General features: G+C 32.4%; 2 protein-coding genes across 5 annotated transcripts; one reads left to right on the top strand and one right to left on the bottom strand.

Annotated features, from left to right (window-relative positions):
* Positions 1-2,511: 2,511 nt before the first annotated feature.
* On the bottom strand, positions 2,512-6,754 carry LOC131643383 (BTB/POZ domain-containing protein NPY2-like). Of its 4 annotated transcripts, XM_058913596.1 has the most exons (6): positions 6,458-6,754; positions 5,262-5,713; positions 5,059-5,190; positions 4,794-4,863; positions 3,483-4,658; positions 2,512-3,391 (listed from the first exon to the last, which is right to left on the bottom strand). In XM_058913596.1, the coding sequence occupies exons 3-6, from the start codon at positions 5,121-5,123 to the stop codon at positions 2,822-2,824; spliced, it is 1,881 nt and encodes a 626-aa protein (XP_058769579.1). In that variant the 5' UTR covers positions 5,124-5,190; positions 5,262-5,713; positions 6,458-6,754; the 3' UTR covers positions 2,512-2,821. The 4 variants fall into 4 exon arrangements, with proteins under 4 accessions (XP_058769579.1, XP_058769576.1, XP_058769578.1 ...); XM_058913593.1 differs by having other exon boundaries at positions 5,059-5,713; XM_058913595.1 differs by lacking the exon at positions 6,458-6,754 and adding an exon at positions 6,274-6,292 and having other exon boundaries at positions 5,059-5,713.
* Positions 6,755-16,549: 9,795 nt separating this feature from the next.
* Positions 16,550-21,460, top strand: LOC131643382 (protein ALP1-like). Its single transcript, XM_058913592.1, has 4 exons — positions 16,550-16,742; positions 16,873-16,928; positions 19,647-20,430; positions 20,594-21,460. The coding sequence occupies exons 1-4, from the start codon at positions 16,604-16,606 to the stop codon at positions 20,890-20,892; spliced, it is 1,278 nt and encodes a 425-aa protein (XP_058769575.1). The 5' UTR covers positions 16,550-16,603; the 3' UTR covers positions 20,893-21,460.
* Positions 21,461-23,889: the final 2,429 nt, after the last annotated feature.

Below are 23,889 nucleotides of genomic sequence, written 5' to 3'. Positions count from 1 at the left end.
AAATGAATCAAAACACGGATATAAACAAACTAAATATATTTATACACTATGTTGGGATTATTTAACGGAAATACAACAAAAACACGATAAGTGCCACAAAACTATATATACAAAAACACTACAAATTGGCACTTATCATGGACATAGTGATATTTGACTTAATTTCAAGTGTATCTTGCCTAACTTCCAAATATCATAACTCCTTCAATATTCAACATTTTTAGTGGCTATTTTGGCACAATTCCATTCTTGATGTCCTCTACAAGTTTACTTCAAGGATCAAAAGCCAATTATGCTTGAAAAGCTATGAAGTGTTGGATGTCATTATGGGTCATTTTGGACTAAAAATTATTTTGAATTGTAATTTCAGGCCATGGTACCAACTTCACATTGCCACAACTTTTTACTCTTGCATCCTAATCAATACTTTCTTGTCACATTGTACTCTTTGTAATGATGTGAGCATTTTGTAAAAAGAATGAGCAATAAAGGTCAAGTGTACAAGATGTCACATTGGTTCAAAGTTTTGCTCATGAAACTGTTTTTTGCTCATGATCATAATTTTCCATCATCAAATTACTCCAAATTGAGCCAAGTATTACACGTGATTTACAATTGGTGATATCAAGTGATATGTAAGGATTGAAAACGACCCAAAATTTGAAGGAATGAGTCGTGTTTTGCTAACTTAACCATCAAGGATGATCAAACTTTGCTTGCTCACAATTTCACATCATTTTCGCATGAATGAAGCTCTCACACCTCATCTATAAATAGAGGAAGCTATTGCCTTCATTCTCAAGCTTCAAGAGCCCCCAGAAACCCTGCTCCAACTTCAAATTTTTCCACAAAATTTCTGGAATCGTATTCCACTTTTCACTCAATCTAGGCTCAGTTTCTTAATTCTAATAGCTTCATCATCACTCTCTTAAAGCTCAGAGACCTTCTGCAACTCTCCTACCAAGTGCTCAAATCACCATCTCCGACCACTACTTGGACAAGGTAGTCATAGGCTCCATTTTTGCTCAAACTCGATACCATTATGTAACTCTTGGTCTCTTAATTCTTTCCCCTAACTTACCTTTCATTTGTTTGTTGATTTCCCCATTTAATTTTAAATTTCATTTTTTGAAAATGCATTGTGATTTTCAAAATTCTCTCAACTCAGTTTGAATAAATCATTGATGTAATACAATTTTTGGTCTAATTCAATTCACAAATGGGTGCATTGTTGTTTCTCGTATGATACGTATCAGGAATATTCAGGTTGCAAAATTGGGAATTCGGTAAAATTGAAAATATTTATTTAAAAAAAGCATAAATAATATCACAACTGTTGTTAATTTAACCACTGTTATAAGAAAACTGCTATCCAGAATAATAAAAACCAAAAATGGTGTATTGCAAAATTCGAACCCAGGGCCTTTCAATTATTTCACAACGGTTGCTTCCATAAACTGTAGTTATAAGTAGCACACTATCTAATTTATAACAACGGTCACACGCCTGTTGTGGTAACCAACATACGTACAATCACATGCTACATTACAACGGATGCACTATCGTCATTATATGTGTTTCAGAACCGTTATTGTCTGTGTTTTTCGTAGTAGTGTTCTTCTCCTATTCCCCATGCCCTAACAATTCCTAACATCACCAACTTCACCAAGATCACGTTGAGCATTGAAAAGGAAAAATCCAATATGTGGTCCAAAATTTTCGAAATTCATGCACACATCTATCAAGTTCTTGATCATATCATTTCTCCTTAATCGACTGCTACAGTACCAGCGATCCCTCAATTAAAGAAACCAATCCCTAACTTTTGTTGCATCTTGATGTCGTCGTAGTGTAGTGGATATACGACACCATCTCCAGCGACCTCCTTAACACCATCATAGAACATGACTCCACCGCCAAAATTGCCTAAAAGGTTGATTGATAGCTTCTATCACAACAAAAATGTTAGGGCTCCCTACCTAGAGCAAGAGTTTTCGCACTCACATGGAACAGTTCCCTAATACGTCATCATACTGTCAATACCTCAAATCCCTCTCTGATTAAGCTCTCTAATGTGGGAGCTCTTGTTTCAACAAGCATCTCCGATTAACTCTCTAATGTGAGAACTCGCATTTGGTTCTTAAACTCATTTTAGGACTAACTGATGCCTATGCTACAGTCGGCTGGCATAACCGTCACAGTGACTCTCTTCCACCATTTTACATGGCGTGCTCCATGATTATTTTGGAGGAAACAACTAGAGAAAAAATACAGCCAACTCTACCGACAATTATACCTTCATTGTATCTCATAGTGATCCATCGCAAAGGACGAGACAACAGTGGACTTCGTAGAGTATCTGAATCAGCAACATTAATAGACTTTTCTTTAAGAAATATAGGTAGTGTATTTTCCATTGATACAATCAATACTATCAATTTAGGTTAAAATTTTATTAACTCTTTACTCAATCACTATAGACTTTAACTGTAATGAAGTAACATAGGAATACTATAAAAACAAATCGTACCCCTTTAGTACTTTTCATTAATCTATTGGTAAGTATACATGGTGTGAAACTTTCCCTCACCCTCAAAAGAGCACTTAACAACTACTTCAATAGGATAGAGGGCCATGATTACTACAAGAACAATTATGCTATTTTAAACTATATGTACTAAACTTTAACTTAATTTAGAAAGAGTTTAACCACTAGATTTGAGGTTCTCTTGAGTCTTGACATAAAAGAAACTAACCAAAAGAAAGAAACATCAGAAGAAAAACCAAGAAAATGAACCAACAACTACAACTACTTTTTTATTTAGGAAACTGAATGCCTCCTATTTCTTGATGGTGTAGATTTAACTTCTTCAGGATTAGCAGAACCAATACTCTCTGATGAATCCGAACCACTATTTTCGCCGTGTCCTCCTTTGCTTGCCCATAGCTTAATGAAAGACTTCTTTGACTTCAACAATCCTTTCATCTTCCCTATAACAGCCTTATCCATGCTTGGTTTAGCGTCCCCGTCTTTGTAACCGTTTCCAACTCCGTTGCTTAGTCTCAACGAAGCAAGTTCCTTTCTTAATGCCTTTAGTTCCTCGGCTGTTGCCACAGCATCTGTGTCATCCTCTGGATTAGTTGTTCCGGACCTTGAGCTACCGTTGGATCCAATGCTCAAGTCTTTGATTCCTCGAGTTGTTATGTCTGGAGTGCTAGTGCCTGATGAAGCGGCGGTTCTAACTTGCTCGAAATATAGTACCTGCACGACGACACGCATTGGTAGCCTCTCGTTTTGCACTGCATGCAAGCATGCGTCAACCGATAGCTTTCTGCAATCCATCAGCTTGCATATTTTCTTCTTGTCGCCTTTGTTGATCCCAGGGTGCTCCTGTATTAGTTTTCAAAGTATTTTTTAGTGTAAAAGCTAAAATATTAATCTATAATATGCAGAGAATTTTCAAGAACAGTTAGTTAGTTACCTTCAAATATGTGTCAATAGCCCTGTAAAGACCATCATGAGCTGGACGAGCGATGCCAGAAACTAACTCGGCAAGATTAACGAAATCTGACAGTGGTAAATTGGGATCCTTCGCAATTTCAGCGAGGTATCCATCTATGAGTTTCGCAACCATTAACTTAGAAGCATCTGATAAAATCCCTGGCTTTCTTATCCGTTCAAGTTCACCCCCTCCAACCGATTCAATCTCGGAATTATGATCCTTCATCAAAAACTCCCTTACAATTTTCTGTACTATACCGACATCATACATTGTAGTCTCTCCATCTGGTGCTCGGATTAAAATATCATTTGCCGAAGCCTCTTCCAGCTGCTGACCGATTCTCTTCACTAGCGCTTCTTTGATCCTACCTTCTGATTCGACAAAAATGGCAGCTTTCAATAGTTTCACTAAGAACCTGCATGAAACACTTCCTTTCTCGGCAGGCAACAACTTCTCAATAGTTTCAACAATTAAACGATGCTTCGAGACATCCCCGCATGGGATCATACCCTTGCTGAAATTTGGCAACTTTCTGTAAGCATAAGCTTTCAAGGCTTCACCAATTACATCATTAGATTGAATTTCCTTGTTTTTGATATTTGCTATCACAGATTTGAACATGTCAACTTCAAGCTCGCATAAATCTTCAACCCACCAGTCTTTTGGCACGTTCCGAGTTCTGACTCCAATCTGGTTTGACTCAACTCCGTTTTCCTCCAGGAGCTTTTTTCGGTTATACGTGTAAGACCAGTCAACTTTGGATACATCAACACACGCTTTATTTGCTATTGATTCAATGCAACGATTGACGACCTTTTGCTCCTCATCCCGGGGTAGCATAGATTTTGTAGACTGAAGAAGGATGATTGAATCCTTCCAACTACGAAAAATGCTAGAGCTAAGGAAAACATCGATTTTGTAAAGAAGGTTTCCTTTCTCAATGGTTTCGTGCATTCCAAGATACTCAGCCGCACATCTAGTAGCAATCACATTGTAAGCATTGAGAGTAACTGTCATGCCATAGCAAAACTTAGCACATATCTCAAATGCACTTGCACCACCAGGAATGTCAGAAATTTGAATTTCATCTACGCTTTCTTCATTACTGAGGGAAATCAACTTCTGTAAGTGAGAACTCTTCGATATAAGAGGATACTGCGCATAAAACAGTTAAGAATATCATTACTTTGCACAAATTGCTATAAATCCTTGAGACTTCTAGAAACCGTTAAAGGGCTATCAGGAAATATTTAGTCGGAAATTAAACATGGTTGATGGATTTAAGCATACCTTGTGTAAGTGAAACTTCATATCATCTATGCTAACAACGATATCCGATGCCAAATCACTTGCCACGAACCTGCACATAAAATGCATCTTTTTAACGCAAACTAACCCGAAAAATAGAGTTCATAAAAAAAAAACGGGCAGAATGCAAGTATCGTGACTACGTCGAGAAATCAAGAACAACTATAATTCTAATGGCAACAAAAACTTCAGCAAACTAATATTAAAGAACAATGTCTATATACTAAAAGAAAATGCATTATCTTACCGAACATTGTTATTTCCATCGGTCTGAAAGGTATCTTTCTTTGAACCAAGCTTCATAAACTTCATCTTCACAATACAAGATCTACTTTCCTCTCACAACACAATCTTTGATTGAAGGCAACACCAGCTAACACTGAAATTTATCCAAGTTTAATGGCTTTAAGGGAGAAAAGAAAAGTTTCTAAGGGATGCAAGGTTAAATACCGAAGAGGATGATCGATCGAATCTTGACAGCAAACAAGGCAGAGAGAGAAAGATAAATAGTCTAGATTGGGAATATCTAATTGTTTAAGCAAAGGTTCTCTTAAATGGTAAGAGACTCTAACAAGAGATTGTTTCCTTGGCCAACGGCAAATGCCACGGAGTCCGGACGCACCGAGTCAGCTCAGGGAACATAGCCAACAGAGATGTAACAAACACTAAACAATTCTATAACCAGAGACACAAATCTGACTCCACCTCACTTTTTCTCATTTCTTTATCCTTCACTTTCTGATTACACTGTTTCTTTGTCTTTTTAAAAAGATTCATACCATTCCACTAACACCTTAAAAAGCTCCAACTTCCAAATCCAACATGTGTATATCTATCTATATATCTATATATTAATGCTTTTCTTTTTTCATTTTTTTACATTACCGTTGAAGTTTGAAAACCTGCAACAGAAAACAGCATCTTGGTATCAGAATCAAAAACCACCAAAACTGTAGACAACAAGAATCTTTTGCCATGTATGGAATAAATTGATGAACAATCATACATCAACAAGTTGCAATATTAAAACAAAAACTCTAACTGAAAATCTTGAGAATCCACCAGAATGTAACAAACAAAAATCTACTAAAATAATACTAGACAAGATCACACAAGTTTGTAAACTCTTTGTTGTTAATCTCTCAACCACACAAGTAGAAAAAAAAATATATATTCTTTAGATCCATCCACTAGCAAATCAAAATGACAACTACCAAACTTCACTCTCCATGTAAACACCAACAACACCCAAGACTCAATTTTTTTCATAATCATCACATAATAAACAATTACAAACATTACCCATTTGAGTATACACAAAACCCATCAATATACACATACCCTTTTCACGTTTAAAGCTAAAAAAAACACATTGAAAGCATTACCATATACCAATAAGAAAGTAAAGTAAAAAGAGAGAGAGAGGTAAGAAAAGAATGGTAAACCAAGATCTTACACATACACCAAGTTGGAGTTTACTAGAAAATGGAGAACAGTGTTAAGACAGTAATAAAGTTTTAAACTTTGAGGTAAACCAGAAGAAGGGTGAAGAGAAAGAAACAAAAAAAAAAACAGAAGAATCCAAAACACACAAAAATACAAAACAGTTAAGGATGTTTTATGAGACTCACAACATTGAACATTACCTTGTTTTGAGACACTTTCCTAAGTGATAATTTTTGGTGAGAAAGTATGTAGTACAACAATCAATTTCTGGTACTGAGAGAAGAAACAATAAAACAAAGACACACACAAAGTTAACACATTCTACCACGTTGTTAAGTGATGCACGCTAAAACTGACATTTGAGGTTGCTTTTTGAAAATGGAATTAAATGGTGGTAATTAATGTCTTTGGTTGGTTCGGTTGAAATCAAAATAAAAGCTGTAGAATAGATTATAGATTATAGAATAGACTATAGTGTAGTGTAGTGTAGTGTGCTGTGTGTGTTGCAGCCAAAGCTATTGTAACTGCGTCCATTTTCAATTTCATCATCACTTAAGTCTTTTTCATAAGTGGACAGTTGGCAAAAAGTGATTTTTGCTTTGTATCTCCATAAAATCACAACTAACTTGATTGGGATAATTTTTTTTCTTTTCAAGTATGAAGTATGTATGCCTAGAGGTAAGTTAATCCATGTGAGAAAAGTGCTTTTTTTAATTGAATAAAAAGAAAAAATATATCCTCATCATTAAATATAAAAACTCATTTAATAACAAGATTGTTCTTAAATTTATCCATTTTTAAGTTATAAAATATATTTTTTAGATAATATTTTAAGTTTTTGCTGTCTTACTTAAAAATTAGTTGATGATAGAATCAATAACTATGATCTGATGTTTTTTAAGCAATTAAACTAATTAATGTAAGATATTTTTTTAAGAGAATTTCTTAACCTACCTCATATATCTCTCAAGCACTATCGAATTGATAAAATAGATACATCTCCATAAGCACCTTTTTTTTAAAAAAAATTGGTTTCTTTCGTATATGCATCTATGGAACCCCTTAAAACATAGCGAAACTTGGGATTTTCCCAATTAATTGTGAAAAACTCAAATTTCACTATGTTTTAACGATTAAGTAGATGTAATCAAACTTAATTAATTTGGGATTTTCCCAATTAATTGGAAAAATCTTCAATTAAATTACAAATTAATTGAGAAAATCTCAAATTTTCAATTAATTGGGAAAAATCTTCCCTAGATACATCTACGGAAAGGTTTATCAATTAATTGGGAAAAATCTTCCGTAGTTACATCTACGGAAAGTTTTGATGGGTTTATCCAATAGAGTGTTACGTAGATGCATCTACAGAACTTGGGATGTTCCCAATTAATTGAGAAAATCCCAAGTTTCACTATGTTTTATACGCTTCCGTAGATGCATCTCCGGAAGAAAGCAAATTTTTTCAAAATATGGGGTGCATCTACGAAAACATGAGACAAAATTGGAATTTTGCGTGGTCTATAAGAGACCTATATGGTTAGATGAGAAACTTTCGTTTTTTAATTATGAATTTCTTAAATTTTTTAGATATGATGGGATTATCATAAGGGATTTAAAGGAGATGGGGACAATGTTGGGGATGATGTAGTTTGGAGAGGCTTTTCGTCAAGATGAAGGATATATCATAGGGTTGTTCATGAAGAGAGGGGCATGGATGTTGAGTTAATGCATCTTTCGCCACAACTAAAAGATTCTTGGAAAGAGTTGTTTCTATTTCGTTCTTGCATGGGCATTGTTAAACTCTTTTTTGGCCTTAGAACGTATCAACATAATGATATGGAGAAAGCAATTATTTAGTTTGATAAAGAGTTGGAAAGGACAATTGAAGACATCGTGGTTGGTAGTGATCATTTCTTTGGGAGAACTTCAATGTAGAGCAACTTATTTACCTATTAGAGATGGGGGATTAGATTTTCTACTCAACAGTAGAGGTTGCCTCTTACGTGTTTGTGGCTTCTATAGCCCAATCTTGGGTGTTACTCGATATGATATTGAGAGATATTGGGATATATGGTATGGACCTTGATTTCATCCGAGTTTTAGATTGTTTTAGCGTTGTGATTATAGTTTTTGACCTTAGAGGTTTACTATAAATAACACCATCCTTCCTAAAGTACAATAAATTTTGGTGATTTCTCTATTTAGTAAACATGTTTAGGATATGGATGTGAAGTTTGACATGGCCACAAGATATAAAGTAGTTTTTGGTTGTTTGCATGTTGCACATGCTTAAAATTTTCTCCTTGCTATCTTCTTGATGGTCCAGGTCAACATATGTCCTTGATAGAGTATTAAATCATTCTTAAATATCGCCTTATGATTCTCTTATATCCTTTGTGACTGTTTTTACGGGGTCTCGTCCATGTAAGGGCGATGTAGAGCAGTCGAGACCTTTGTGGCTATCTTGCTTAACCACACCCATGGAGGTCATGCTATCTTTTAGGTGCTTGCCTTTGGTTGTCTCTTAAGGACGATCGACTGAGTAGTTTTTCCCTTTCATCTTTTTAATTTGGAGATGACATTGATCTTCAACGAGCCTTTGAAGTTCTGATTGGACTGGACTTGATCAAGTTTACTCCAAAATCACTATTTGATATGGGATTAAATTTCTTGAGAGCTTCTCGCATACAATTCGTTTGATTCGACGTGATTTAAGTCTGGTTTCTTTTCAAACATATCATTTTAGTGCAAATTATCGAAGTCGTGAGTTTATCTTGCTACGTCGGGTCTAATATAGGTGTCTTGGATGATGTTCCCACTCACGTACTAGAAACCTACGAGAAACTTCTGACGTCGATTTTCGTTTCTCTGTCATTTTTCTTAGTGATAAGCATAAGCAATCTACCTTTTTATATATACTATTGCCTTCTCTTTTCGATTTAGGGTGAGAGATCTGGTATATTGTGGGAGCAATATACGAATGATCAAATATATGTGGATCTCTGTCATCGTATGTATTCAAATTCAATTGTTGGAGATTTGATTTCTCGATTACGCCAGAACAAAAATTATTACGAAAGATCCACAATCTATGAGGTATCTTGTAGGCGTTTTGCCAACGATTAAGACTACGAGAACTACCGGTACCTCTGCACTCGAGGTTCTCCCTAACTTCTCGTTTCTTGAACAACCTAATGCAACTCAATCCTTGTTTTGCGATTTAGAATTACTTGCAACTTGGGAGATATATTCCAATGATGGATTATTGTTGGGTTTTACAGGGTTGTGGATCTCATCGGTCGTGATCAAATACGATGTAATAAAATCGGAGTATTTAACCGATCTCATCATAGAGATACGTTGGTTGAATGTCTTTCTCCCTCAGTTTTGAAAGAGATCTGACTTTGGATCGAGAATGATCTATTTGTTGAATTTTGCGAGAATTAGGAGTCAATTGTTATAAAGCAGTTTTTGGTTGTTCGCATGTTGCACATGCTCAAGATTTTCTCCTTGCTATCTTTCTTAATGGTCTAGGTCAACATATGTCCTTGATAGAGTATTATATCATCCTTAAATATTTCCTTATGATTATCTTATTTCCTTTGTGGTTGTTTTTAGGGTGTCTCGTCTGTGTATCTTTATCTGAGGGCGATGTAGGGCAGCCAAGACCTTTATGGCTATCTTGCTTGACCATACCCATGGAGGTCATGCTATCTTCGGGTGCTTGCCTTTGGATGTCTCTTAAGGACGGACAATTGAGTTATTTTTCCCCTTCATCTCTTTACATTAGAGATGACATTGATCTTCAGCGAGCCTTTGAAGTTCTAGTTGGACTAGACTTGATCTAGTTTACTCCAAAATTACTATTGGATATGGGATTAAATTTCTTGAGAGCTTCTCATATACAATTCTTTCTAGTCAGCGTGAGTTAAGTCTGGTTTCTTTTCAAACATATCATTTTTGTGCAAATTAACGAAGTCGTGTGTTTATCTTGCTATGTCGGGTCTAATATATATGTTTTGGATGATGTTCCCACTCTAAACGTACTATAAACCTACGAGAAACTTTTGACATTAATTTTTGATTCTCTGTTATTTTTCTTAATGACAGGCATAATACCTTTTATATACATACTACCGCCTTCTCTTTTCGATTGAGGGTGAGAGCTCTTGTATACTGTGAGAGCAATATACGAATGATCAAATATATGTGGATCTTTGTCATCGTATGTATTCAAATTCAATTGTTAGAGATTTGATTGCTCGACTACGCCAGAACAAAAGTTATTACGGAAGATCCACCATCTATGAGGTATCTCGTAGGCATTTTTCCAATGATGGAAACTACAAGAACTACCGGTACCTCCTCACTCAAGGTTCTCCCTGTCTTCTCGTTTCTCGAACAACCTAATGCAACTCAATCCTTGTTTTGCAGTTTGGAATTACTTGCACCTTGGGAGATATATTCCAATGACGGATTATTGTTGGGTTTTGCAGGGTTGTGGATCTCATCGTTGACGATCGAATACTATGTAATAAAATCAGAGTATCTAAATGATCTCCTCATGGCGATACGTTGATGTATTGTCTTTCTCCCTCAGTTCTGATAAAGATATGACTTTGGATCGAGAATGATCTATTTGTTAAATTTTGCGAGAATTAAGAGTCAATTCTCATAGATGGCGCCACGGTTATGTTTTAAAACTAGAATTGGTGTGTGTTGATGATGAATGAACTTGGGCTGCTGGTGCTGATCTCTGACACGATGATGCGGGATGAACATGCAAGATTAACACTTCAACGCACAAGTTAGTTCAGAAATCTAGATGAGTGTAATAAAAATGGAGAATAGAACAATGTACCTTATGTGATATTAGGGGTGGCAAAACGGGCCGCCCGCCCCTCCTTATGCCCGCCAAAAAACGAGCGGGGCGGGCATGCCCGCCAAGTAAAATGGGCATCAAAATCAAGCCCGTCCCGCCAAGATGGCGGGTTGGCGGGCGGCGGGCTCACCCGCCTATTTTTATTTATATTTTTTTAATAGATTAATTTGCTTTTTTTACCTTTTAATTAAACTTTTCACTTATTTTTTAAAACAATTTTTTATAAAAGTAATTTTTTAACAAATTTACTCTAAAAAATATTACATATATTTATAAATAAATGTATAAAATAAACCATCAAGAATTGCAATTACTAGAATTAACTAAAAAAATAGTGCGTTTTGAAGGAGGAGCGGGTTTTGGCGAGCGGCGGGCTTTGGCGGGGCGGGTATGGCGGGGCGAGCTTTGGCGAGCGCGAGCCTAAAATCCCAACCCAACCCGCCAATTTTTGGCGGGTGCGCGGGCTGCCTGGCGGGCCTCGGCCCGTTTTGCCACCCCTATGTGATATGTACGAAAACTTTTATACTTTAAATAGTTTGGAGTGAATTGACATTAAATTGAACTTTAATTTTGAATCTTTGCTTGTAAATAAATAAATAAAAGAATTAATTTTAAAAGGAGTCAAATTCTCAATTTCAAAAGGTAAAAATTAATTTTAAAAGAGTCAAACTCTCAACTTCAATGGTGTAAAATGAAATACTTTAGGTTTTACTAAAGAATTATAGCCTTTCAATTGCAACAAATGATATTTTTATACAAAAATTACTACTACCTCCGTTCCTTTTTATAAGAGAAAATCCATTTTTTAGGTTCATTCAATAACTAATGTATTTGGTCTATTTATAGACTAGATACATTGATTATTCAATGAACCTAAAAAGTGAATTGTCTCTTATAAAAAGGAACGGAGGTAGTATTATTCATCTAAAAAAATGAAAATTTTGAGATATTTGAAGTGGTCCTGGCCACCGTTTCTTTTTCGGTTCTTTAATGTACATATGCATTGTTTTCTTAAAACGTGAAAGTAAAAAAAAGAATACATAAAATATTAATATTATCATTTTCAACGAGTCTAAATTGGTCTGACGCCTCTATAATTCTTATTGTTTTTTTTTAAATTGTTAATTATAAATATCAAAAATTTATTTATTTTAATATATATGTAAATTTATATTCATTTAACTCAATTAATCAATTAATATGTACCATTTAAATTAAAGTATCTTACCACTCTCAATCATTCTTATGAATTTCGATAGATTTAAGAAGAAAAAATTCTCACTTGTATTCAAGTGTGTTCCAAATCATCTAATATTTTTTTGACTGACAAATTTATCTGTATAAATTTGATTGTTTATCAATTTAATTAATAAATTACTTTTTTTAGATGGGAAGAGTTTTGAAAAATAATTAACCATAATCTTTTATATTGATATTATAGAAAATGTAGTTCTTCGGAATTATAAAAGAAAAAAAAACAGTAATAAATTAAAAGAAAATCAGCAATAAATAAATATTTGAGGAAAAAAACATGTACTAAAGGTGTTTTAACTTAAATTAAAATTTCAGACATATACTTATTTGTTTTTTATCCAATTAATCAAAAAAAAATTTTAATAAACAATTTGTTTTTTTATCCAATTAATCAAAGTTATTATTTTTTTTAAGATTCGAACCTGAGACATTGAGAGGAGCACACCCTCAAGACTCAAGCGTTTCACCGCTAGACCATACACACCTACACATTAATGAAAGTTATTAGTGTTGAAATTGTAAAACCATGTACTTGTTGTCAATGGCATGGTTAAACTTTTGAAGTAAATCAGTAAACTATATATGCAAGAGTACTTGAGTACATCTAGCGATGGCAAGCAAATTTAAACTCGCAAGGTCCATCCGCACCGAATCCGAGTCAACGGGTGAAAACTTGAGTTGACTGAGTTTGAATTCGGGTGCCACCCGATAATTTGGATAATATGAAACCCACACCCAAAATTCGAAATCACACCCACTTTTATATATATATATATATATATATATATATATATATATATATATATATATATATATATATATATATATATATATATATATATATATATATATATATATATATATATATATATATATATATAAAAAATATTGTGGAAAGTTGTAGGAAAATTATATTTTATGTATTTTGTTGCGGGTTCGGGTTTGGGTGAAAAAACCCGAACCCAACGGATGTGGACGTGGATGTTATTTTGTCCCCCGAATAACATTTGGATTTGAGTTCGGATTTAGATACCGATTTCAGATGCAAGTTTGGATAGTGTAAAACACGCACCCGATCCAACCCGTTGTCATCCCTAAAGACATGATCATTATGTTGTTAATTATTTGTGTCACTTCAAAGGGTCATAATTCCCAAAGTTACATGCAAATCTAATAATGCAACCAAGGAAATTGTCTTTTATTTTATTATTTATGCATCCAGAATTGACATATAAAACTGAAAAATATTACCAAGTTGAGTCAACAATTCAACATGGATATTTTAAACTATAAAAAAACGTAATACTAACTGATTATTCGGTTACTAATATTTTAAATCCAACATCTTGATTTACTCTGTTGATAAAAAATAGCACAATACTGTTATGTAACAATAGAAAAGAGAAGCACCAAAGAATATATCATATTCCCATTTGAACACATCCCAATAATAGTGCTACATTTGTTTAGTTATTGATGCACATGTTTAGGTCCCCATTTTTATGCATGTTTTCACTAAAGTCTTGTGAATTAAACTCATCTTACACATGCTGCTGACTGTATGGACACAAATACTAAATATTCCACACTTTCAAATATTTTTTATCTTGGTATATTCCTTCAATTGCACTTGATTCCTTCAACTTTCAGACTAAATTCAAAGATGGTGGTTTGATAAACTTGTCCAAACACATCGTATGTATTCTTTCAAGTCATTTTCCCTTAACAAGTATAGTTTTTCAACGGTTTATACCAACAAGAGCCCAACATTGCCTAATTTTAACCATTCAAATCTCAAAAGAATATAACCATCTTATAATACTTAATTATGAAAAAAGAGTAGAGAAGTCAAAACTAACTAATTAATCCTAAACAAGTCAATTTCGGTGGACCTCGAACTTTTTATAATTAGCCTAAATTTTTTTATTATAAAATAGGTTTGAAATATATATATATATATATATATATATATATATATATATAATTTTTTTATTATAAAATAGGTTTGAAATATATATATATATATATATATATATATATATATATATATATATATATATATATATATATATATATATATATATATATATATATATATATATATATATATGAATAAGGTGGCAAAACGGACGGTCCGCCCCGTTTAGACTCACTCCATTTAAGTCCTTCCAAAAGCAGGGCGGACCAACATAGACGATTGAGCTCAAAATGCAAATTCGTCCTGTTTACTAACAAGTTGGCGGGTCGGTCCGTCATTTTTAAATTTTTTTTTCCAATTTGATTTACTATTTTATTTATAATTTTTTTAATAGTTTATGACTTTATTTACAGCTTTTTAAATAATTTACTACTCTAGTTTGATTTACTATATTTATTATCTTTTAGAACTGCATGCCTTAATCATCTAAACAATATAATACACATCTTTAAGAACTACTAAATGATAAAATATGTAAAAAATTGTAATATTTTAGTAAACAATAATAAAAAAAAGTTTACTATATTACTTCTAGATTTTGTAACTCATATCTCATAAATTATTAGTTTTATGGTTGCAACTTGCATCCACTATCAATGTAAATGAAATGAAACAACAAGAAAATAATTTTTCTAATTTATGATGACGTTCTAATTTGTTCTAATTTATGATATTTGATACTTTAATAGAAGGAAGTAATTAATTTTTATAAAAATTATTCACATGTTGTTGGTTTTAATGTACATAGTTTGAGTGAAACAAAAGATAAAATGGTGTCAAGCAGAAGTATTTTCTTTGCTCAAAGAGGATTTTAAAGAGGTAAAAAAGATAGACTTGCTTGAATTGCTTATTAGTGAAAATAGTTTTTTTAAAAATAGAAAAAGAAAATTGACACGGAAGAGATGTAATGCGAAAATTATTTTTAAGAGAGCCGTTGAGGGTAAATATAAAGTCTCAAAGTTTTATGAAAGTCATTCAAATGGACTAGTCACACCTAAAAAGAAACAATTTTTAAGATCAACAAGAAGTGTAACAGTATTCACAAGAATATATTATTTTCTTACGGTAGAAAAATTAATATGATACATTCTCATATATTATTTTAAAACGGCCGACATTGTTAGTCCATTTGACAGTTCTAGAAAAAAAAAATCCTTTATCTATAATTTTTTTGTGTAGATTTAATTTTACAGTTAGCTGATAAAAATTAATTTTGTAAAAGTGCATTTACTCAAAAATAAAATAGTTTATTTTTGAATAAATTTACATAAAGAGGAATAGAATAATAAATTTCAGTTTAAAAACTAGGTTTAAACTCAAATATCATAAATTCTAATTTTTAATGTAAAGTAATTAAATTTAAAATCAATTATGATTATTTTAAAAATCAATTCTGAATTAAAAAATCCAAACATATATTCACCAACTATCCTTAACTTTAACAATGTGAAACTCAATACTTTGTTATCTTTGATCATACTCTAAAATACAAATGTCTCACATGTTAAGTTAGTTTCCATTCCATTTTCTTAAAAAATTGATTTTGACCTTTAATGTTGACCCACAGTTTGTTTCTATTAGCTGTTTTGTTAGGCTTATACCATCTTTACTCTCTTTGAGAAAGTAATGTTTAGACAAAATAAACAATAAAGAATAATAACTTGATTTGGGTCTGTCACAAATTTCAATCTGCTCTAATTTTGTGCCTATGAATATCACAAAGAGAAAGGGATTTGTAGGGTGTGGTTAGACAGTGTAATCATAATGTAGTGTGAGAATCCTGTAATGGTTTAATGCTACAGATTTTGTGTATAAAGACAGTGAGATCTTAGCTAGCAAATGGCACTATTGATTCCTTTTTTTGACTAATTCAAATTGGCATTACATTTGGAATTCATTGTGTATAAAGTAGCCATATAGAGAAATGTGTACGGAAATTTAATTGATTTGTTTGAGTTACAGAGTTCACATGGCTTATAATTGCATTATATGGGTGCGTTTGTTACAGATTTTTTTCAAAAAAAATCTATTTTTTTAGTTAAAAAATCATTTTCAATTATGCTAAGGGTGTTTGTTTCAGATTATTAAAAAATGATTTATGATAAAAAATGATTTTTTGGTTAAAAATGAGAAGCTATTCCAAGTAGCTTCAAAATTTTCATTCTGCGATAGATGAGAGAGAAAGTGACAATTTGAAAACACGGAAGAGTTCATCAATAGCAAAGTTACATGGGTGCCCCTAAAACATTTGGAAATTCCGAAAATACCCTTCTAGGTTTTGGTTCAGAATCTCAAATTCAACGTGACTCTTCTTCTCCGCTCTTCAATGGCGCCGGCGTGAACAGTGCCTTCTTTTTCCTTGCACCGGGTAAAAATCATCAATTACCTTCTCTTTCTCTTCGATTTTTGATTTGTTGTTGTTTGGGATTTTCGATTTCTTGTTTTATTTCTTATTTTCCATTAGAGGTAGTGATTCCTTTGTTAAATTTGTGATATAGGGTTTTTATCTGATTTTGAAATTGAATTCTGGAACTTGAAGCTATTGCTAATTCAGGTTAGAGCTCTTTGTCATTATAATAATTTAGTTGCTTTGTGTATAATTACTAATAAGAATTTGGCTTTGATAAATCAATGTACCACTTGATTGACATGCATTTTTTTTTATGAAATTCATGGTTTAAATACCTTCAAAAACCAAGCTAAGTGGTAAATGAGCATCACTGTTGTTGTTCATGTAGTTCATGTGATGGCTATGGTGGTAAAAGCCTTCCATTTAAGAAAAATTAAATAGTCATTCATTTCAATAAGATGTCTACTGTTGTGGCAAACCTTCATGGCCACCAAGGATAGCTTGGATTAAGCTGTGAGTGTAGACTGCTATGAAGTTAAATAGTTTGTTTTGTAACCAATCTAAGTTATGTTTGCTTCTATTTCACATAATCTTTCCTCACACATGTAATTGAAGATATAGAAAGAACACAAATAGAAGATTAATGAATAAAAGTAAGGATGGTAAACACTTTAATAAAAGAAAAAGGCTAAATATATAATGGTGATACTAATGTTATCTCTTCACAAAACCATGTCTTACTTAATATCCACCACTAGAGTATATGAGATAATGACAGGGCCACCTCACACTTAGGTGGTGAAAACTTCTTATCAAACTTTCAGTAGTTTGTAAGTGATTAATGAGTATGAGACAGTCATGAGGGATATCTCAAAGTTTTTAGGTGTCTAAAGTTTGTAGGAGTCATGAGGGATATCCGAATAAATGCCCATATCTTTGTTATTTTTAAGCTTAGGCGAAATTAAGAAACCGTTTGATGATAAGAATTTTTGCTTGATCATATATAAGTGGAGCATTTCTTATAAGGGTCGACTAATGTAGTCATCGAATTTTCAATAAAAGACTAAATTTTTACTTTCAGTTGCAGCATCCATGGAGGGTTCCTTCCCCTCTTAGATGCTTGGCTAGATTGAAGATGTCATTAACCTTGCGCACATCCATGGAGGGTAGAGGAATACTATCATTAAAAAATGAATCTGTTGCCTTCAGTGCCTTTTTTCACCATCCTATGAACCATGAAAATGATATTTTTTTAATCTACCATCCCTCTCTCCTCTATGAACTGTATTTGCATTTCTGATTTCGCTAATACGAGATTGATCAAAATGGGCAAGACGCTTGGCGCATATTTTTAGTTTTATTGATAAACAAACCCACTAATAGGTCATGCAGAAACTGATGATTATGAATCCAAAAAAATCACTGGTTAAGTAATAGGCACATGTTCATTGGACGGTAACTTAGAAAAGATAATAATACTAGCAATGACTTTTCTGTTAAGCAGTCAAGCATTTCAAACAGATTCTGTTGGCATTGTAAAATTTAAGATAGATAGGACAGACATATCTATCATTTTTCATTTGTAGTATGCAAAATTATGACTCCTGTTTGAGGGAGCTATCTATGTTTATCCAAGTGCAAAAAAATAATAATCAGATTGGATAAGAAAACCATTCTTACCGAAACATTAAGCAGTTCTGGGTGTGTGACTAATTGTTGATTCACTTCCAAAAGGGAACCTTTGACACAACACCTATGAGTGATCATCACAACAAGTGGAACATTTCTTATAAGGGTCGACTAACGTAGTCAATGACAATAATATTTTTATACAAAGAATCAGATTTTGTTGGAAAAATAGCAGTTGTTAAAGAATAAAAAGTTCTATATTCAGCAGCTGTTAATTTAGTTTTAATTCAGCAGCTGTTAATTTAGTTTTAATTCAGCAGCTTAATGGTAGCCTTTGTGTAATCATTTTTTTCACTTCCATCACTATTATCATTTTAAGTGATTTTTTAAGCCAATAGATATGTTAGAAGTAAACATCCTAGTACTGTACTTTGTTTTACTTGTCTGAAATTTGTATAAAGATTAGATTTTTAGGACTCATAAAAAAGATGAATACTTTATGAATTTTCCACCACCATAATGAGATTTCAACTTTTGATGCCCTTCAAATACAACTTCAACAGCTTTTCCAACTTCATGATTTTGGTTTAGATCAAGCTTTCATGATGCATTTCCTGTTTTTCGGAGATTTCTGTTGTGTGAGTTTTCGGAGAAAGATAAGCTGAGATTGTTACCTATGTGTAGCCATGCTTTTCATATAAGTTGTATAGATACTTGGTTGCTTTCAAACTCAAGAAAGTCTTTGATAAAAAAATGTGTTTATTTTCTCTGTATGCATACTGTTTTGTTAGTTATAAACTTTCATATTGTTTTGTTAAGTATAGAATGATAATTGACATACTGCTATTGAATTTGCTGACTATCTTTAAAAATGGCTAGAATCCTTGCCAATAAAGAAAATAGGACAGCATTTTCTTACTTCATGAATACCTCCGCTACTGATATGGCTCTTGATTGGATAGACACTTGTCCCGGAAAAAAAAATGCACGCGATCGTTGATAGGATTGTATGCTTCTTAGAAAAAACCATTAGTAGTTGGAACTATTATGTTTTTATTATGGAACTATTATGATTTTATTAGCTTTATGTAATATGATATTTGTTAAAATTACTTTGATGAATTAGTAGTTGGAACTATTATGTTTTTATTATGGAACTATTCTATTTCTTAGAAAATGTCATTATTGATTTAGGATTCTTAAGTGAAATTCTTGTGTTCTTACTTTATTACTTTAAGGTGTCATAATTTTTAACTATCCAAACATTTATAATATTACATTTTTGTGTAACAGGATGGGAGTTTGGACGAGAGTTCAGATGATAGTTCATATGAGAGTGACACTACTTCTGAAATGGATATTGAAGTCCAACAGGTTTATAGAAAGCAATATCATATTGCAACGGTGGTGGCTGCTTTGATGGTTACAAACCATGTTTTGAAATACATTGTCAAAGAAAAGAAAACAACGTCAATTCTCTCCGGTCATAGATGGTATACAGAACTGATAACAGGAAATGATAACAGGTTTTTTGAGCAACTTCGAATGAGGAAACAAGTCTTTCGGCATTTGGTATGTGAGTTAACTAACAATTGTGGATTGGAACCTGCTAAACATATTGCAGTAGATGAAAGTGTTGGGATATTCTTGTATATGATAGGGCAACCTTCCTCATATAGAAATGCCCAAGAGCGGTTTCAACATTCTAGTGAAACCATTCATAAACATTTCAACAAAGTATTAGAAGCTGTATGCAAGTTGGGGAAAAAAGTCATTCAACCTGTTGATCTTGTTGACTCTTCTCAATATATAAGAGATGATAATCGATATTGGCCTTACTTCAAAGACTGTATTGAGGCAATAGATGGCACACATATTAAAATACATGTCCCAATAGAGAAACAAAAACCGTTTTTCAATAGGAAAGGACATACAAGTACTAATGTGATGGCTGTGTGTGACTTCAATATGTGTTTTACTTTTGCATTGTGTGGATGGGAAGGATCTGTTCATGATGCAAAAATTCTTATAGATACTCTTCGTAAACCCGATTTGCGATTTTCTTATCCTCCAGAAGGTCAGTTTTTGGTAATTCAAATATTTTTATATTCTTGTTTGATATATTTTGTTTATATACATAGGAAAATAAATATTTTTATATTCTTAGTTTGCTTATATACTTAGTTTGAATAATAGACATTTTGATATTCTTGTCTGATATATTTTGTTTATATACATAGGCAAATACTATCTTGTAGATTCAGGATATCCCTCACTTAAAGGTTTCCTAGCACCATACAAGAATGCAAGGTATCATCTTGCACATTTTAGACTTGCTCCAGGATTCAGATCAAGAAATGAAACTTTTAATTATTATCATTCTAGTTTGAGAAGTGTGATTGAAAGAACTTTTGGTGTGGTAAAAGCAAGATGGAAAGTATTACAAGAAATGCCTAATTTCAAGCTTCAAACTCAAATGGCTATTATTTGGGCGTGTTTTGCACTTCATAACTTTTTAAGAAGAACAGACTCAAGATAAAAAAAAATTATTTTTGAAAAAAATTGATTTTTATGATAGGAAACAAATGCAAATTAGCTTCTACTATTTTAAAAAATCTTTAAAAAAAATCACTAAATTTTTTTTAAAAAAAATCTATTTTTTTTTAATCTAAAACAAACGCACCCTATGTTGGCAGCAATTAGTAAAAATATTTAAAAACAACTATCATAACCCATGATTATAAGTATTAAACGTATTAGCATAATTTTGTTAAGAGAAAAAATCTTGAGATTTAAATCCTAAAATTATAAAGATACGTTAACTAGATCTTGCTCTAGGGAGTCGACTTTGGCTTCAGAGGCAAGTCTTTCACTGTCATCACATGACGAGCATATTTCTTTTGTGATAATTTAGTTTCTTCTTCTCTAGCAAATTCTTCGGAGACGGGGTTAAATATGTGGCACATTAGTATATTTTTTTCTTTTTCTTTCTGCCTCTTTATTTTTCTTCGTAACATTTTTAATCATGGAGATCAAATAATGAACATCATCAAAGAATGAGCATTAAAGAGAGAGAAAAACGTGAAATCTACTTTATGATGAATGAAACTACAAGATCAAACTCAAATGAACATCATCAAGAATCAGAAGTTCAACTCTTATTATCTTTTTATGATCAATGTGTAAAATAAATATGTTCCTTTCTAAATACTAAAAGTATACACATTCACAATAAGTTTATTTCAAACTTCATCTCTTTATAAAACTTACAAAAAATTCATTGGATAAGCAAAAACTCATTTTAAACTATGCATAATTGATTCTGGTGAGTTAGTAATCAATTACGAAGCAACTTGGTCAATCGTTGATTATGGTGGTGATATGATCGATTATAAGATGTTTGTCGCTTAGTAATCAATTATGAATATCTAATAACCAATTAAAATTTAGATTTTCTAAAACTTTCTATTTTTGCATAATTAACAATGGGTCGGATTGGAGAAAGTATGTTTTTCCCTTAAATTTGAGAAAACGGGAGATTTCTGAAAAACTATTTTTCTTCTAGTTTTACTTGCTCCTAAAATTATATATATATTAGTCAGGGTCGGCCCAAACAATTCTAAGGCCCCGTAAGAATTTTAAAATTGAACGAATAAAAATATTTTTCTTAAAATCAAAATTTTTATTTGTTTAAATTTTAATTAATATACTTGATATTTGATAAAATATCGAAAAAAAGTGAAATTTTAATTATTGTACTTCCTTTGTAATAAAAGATTAAGAAATGAGTGAAATATAATTTCGTTGTTAATTTTATATCTTACATTCATTTTATTGTTTTTCATATACTCTAGATGTGAAATTATTATTATGCACTTTTAGTAACAGTGTTTCATTTATCTAATGGGAGGTAGCTTTCTATTATAATAATAATTAAACTAAAAGTCAGATTAAAATTTTGTTCATTATAATTCAATTAAACTAGCCTGCTGATATTATGCAGTTTTTTATTTATCATATGTCAATTAAAATGAAATTAAACTTTTTATTCTACAGTGTTCTAAGCATGATAATAAAATGTTGAGTGTAATATATAAAAAATTATTCTTTTTCTACCCAAGTCATATGTAATAGTAGTAACTAGTAGTAATAGTATATAGATATATTTGTCCCACATCTACATTGGAAAACATTGAAGAAATAAATGTCAGTATTAATATACAGTGTGAACCAAGTTTTAAACATATAGCATTGTATAAGCACAGTAAAAGTAAATACCATGTAATCGTTATTTCAAGATTTTTAGAGGCCCCATAAAATATGAGGCCCTGTGTTGTTGCCCATGTTGCACAGCTACAGGGCCGGCCCTGATATTAGTGTAGATAGTAACTTGTGTTATCCGTTGTTGTAATTTTTTATATGTAATTGTAAAAATCAAGAGAGTATTGTTCTCTTGAACTTATAAAGTATAAGTGTGTATATCTATTAATAGTTGTATATTGTGTTTATAAAACTAACTTGTTAACCTTTAGAATCAGCCTATTTTTACTGGTTTATGCGAGGTAAGGTTCCTGCAGAATAATTATTATTCGATCCCGAAACCGAAAGAACCACACACAAACTTTAGTAAAAATAGGAAAAAGAAACAAAAAGTAAAAAGGATAAATCTGGAAGAGTCTTATGTCTCACAAAAGGAACCATGGTATAAATTATCAACAAAAACACCAACAACAATGGTGACACAAGGTGTCAACATAGTCCCAATCATATAGCTCATCTTTTTATATCATAAAGTAATATCTGACGAAGCAAAATGAATATAATATTATTGGGAAAAAATGCTTACCATTTTGTAGGTTTGGATCATAACGACCTCTAGATGCACCTCACAAAATTCTATGAAATTGCAGATACGCTAGGGGCTCTAGAAAATGAAAAAGAGGCGACATTTCTATGATTGTTACCATAATCTTCCAACTTTTGAAATTTTAAAAATTTTCATCCTTAGCTTTCTGAATGAATACCCATAACTTTCCGTAATAATCATCAACTATGGATAAACATATCTTGCACTTGAATGTGAAGGACACCTTCCAGGACCCAAAAGATTAGCATGGATATAATCAAGGGATCCATGTGTTGTTTGTTTACATTTGTAATCTTTGCCCTATAGGATTTACCGAATACACAAGGTTCACAAAACTCCAGCTTTTCAACCTTGTCACCACATAGCAGATTTTGTTTCGACAATTCGACCAGGCCTCTTTCACTTACATGGCCAAGTATCTTGCGCCATAACTCAGTCTTCGACATAGGTTTTGTGGATGCCACGTTTGTTTAACCACTTAAAACCTCAGCCTCAAGGGTATACATGCATTGTCTTTTTATGCCACTCAAGACTTCCTTCGACCCTTTCATTACCCTTAGGATACCTTGCTCTCAATTGAAAACATATCCTTTCTTGTCGAATTCACCTAGAGAAATCAAATTTCTCTTCAGATCAGGTACATACCTTACACCATTTAATAGCTTTATT

Source organism: Vicia villosa, linkage group LG1 (assembly GCF_029867415.1).
Source record: "Vicia villosa cultivar HV-30 ecotype Madison, WI linkage group LG1, Vvil1.0, whole genome shotgun sequence".
NCBI classification, from domain to species: Eukaryota; Viridiplantae; Streptophyta; class Magnoliopsida; order Fabales; family Fabaceae; genus Vicia; species Vicia villosa.
The sequence above is the reverse complement of the archived record's forward strand: the minus strand, read 5'-3'. Positions and strand labels throughout refer to the sequence as shown.